At 40.0% G+C, this 1547-nt stretch overlaps 1 protein-coding gene across 1 annotated transcript in view; it reads right to left on the reverse strand.

The window, feature by feature from the left end:
• The window catches only part of LOC107095888 (paralemmin-3-like), a 29518-nt gene extending 28411 nt beyond the window's left edge, over positions 1 to 1107 (reverse strand). The window contains exon 1 of the mRNA XM_015392255.1: positions 1020 to 1107. Coding sequence (XP_015247741.1) covers positions 1020 to 1107 — 88 coding nt within the window. The remainder of the gene's footprint in view (positions 1 to 1019) is intronic.
• Positions 1108 to 1547: the final 440 nt, after the last annotated feature.

The following is a 1547-nucleotide window of genomic DNA, read 5'->3' on the forward strand; positions in this document are numbered from 1 at the left end:
AGCAGATGGCCGCTCACACTGAGCCTGGTTCTGCTGGAGGTTTCTTCCTGTTTAAAGGGAGTTTTTCCTCTCCACTGTCGCTGCAAGCATGCTTAGTGTGAGGGATTGCTGAAGAGGCAATCAACTGGTGTTCCTTAGATAGAAAACTTTGAATCAATCTGACTGGATGATCTGGTGAACTGGAAAGAGCCTTGAGATGACGTGTCATCTATCAAAACAGAAATCAGTTTGGTTTGTGGGAAGGAAGTAAATTTATTACTGTTTTTTTTTTAGCAAAGATAAGGTAAACTATCTGGACATTTTTTACTGATACATTAATACCGTGTTGCTATAAATGTTTTTGCTTGCTTGAAGCCACAAAATCAAAATTATTTACAGCTGAACTAGAACAAAACCAGAGGGACTAACTGGATTTATCAGTTTAGTTTATCACAAATGGTGTTAAAATTTTAACAGTAATGTTGGTTATCTGGATGATTTAACTGGAACTGATTGCATGAAAGTAGGGCAAACCAATACATCGTGCATACAGAGATCACATCAGTCAAATAGGAGAAATCAGAGGAGTAAGATCCAGAGAAATCAAAAAGATACAGGTGGGGGGTAGAGACGCAGGTAAACCACAAAACATAGGTTATCAGAAATGAGTCACCAAGCCAGAACATTTTTGTCTCCTTCTAAACTTCACTCTTCTGATGCTAGCTTAGAGTTGCTCACATCAGACAAGTGTTTCTGATGTCTGTCTGATTGGAGATACTTTTCACTGACGCTGAATGAGTGGGAGCATCTGAAAGCAACACCAACCGCATGTATTTCAGTAAATTTCAAATTGTTTTTACCCCAGAAATCCTTCCAAAGAACCAGCCTGACTTTTCATAATTGTCATTCTTTTAAAGAACACCAGGGAGTTGAGAGCAGCCACAGAGCTTCCTTTTAAAAACACACAAGTTATGTCGAGTCTTGTGTTTGGGGCTACTGGCCTGAAAATCCCTAACCCACAAACCCAGTGAGCAACCCACCCGGAACCAAAGCAAACACCAGATTCCCAGCTGGGACATAGCTTATAGCCCAACATGCCGGAGTCCTGCGGGGAGTTCCAACCTGCATGTGAGCACGGAAACTATTTCACATCTTTTCAAACTGCCTGCATTTTTCAGCCTGCCTGGAGGCGCTGCCTTAAGTGACAGCCCATAAAGTCCATCAGTGAGCTGTGCAGCCATGGTTGCTTTGTGTTTATACAGTCACACTCAGCGTGTGCAACAGAACTTTGAATGCTGCCTGAACAGCTGCGCTACCAACTAGCTGGCAAGCTATAAGGAGGGACAAATGTTCAAACATTCACCTCTATGCTATTTTCACACCCTTGTTTATGGATCTGTCATCATACTTTATATAAAATTAAATTAGCTGGAAAAGGTAGATATAAAAATGAATGATCATTTGAGTAGATCAAAATCAAATTTCAATTAGTTATATTTTAAAAACGGAATGTCAACGTCACAATAATTGTAAAACTCTGAACTTTATACACATCTTTAAATTTGTCA

Source organism: Cyprinodon variegatus, unplaced genomic scaffold, assembly GCF_000732505.1.
Source record: "Cyprinodon variegatus isolate N-32 unplaced genomic scaffold, C_variegatus-1.0 Scaffold582, whole genome shotgun sequence".
In the NCBI taxonomy this organism is placed as follows: Eukaryota; Metazoa; Chordata; class Actinopteri; order Cyprinodontiformes; family Cyprinodontidae; genus Cyprinodon; species Cyprinodon variegatus.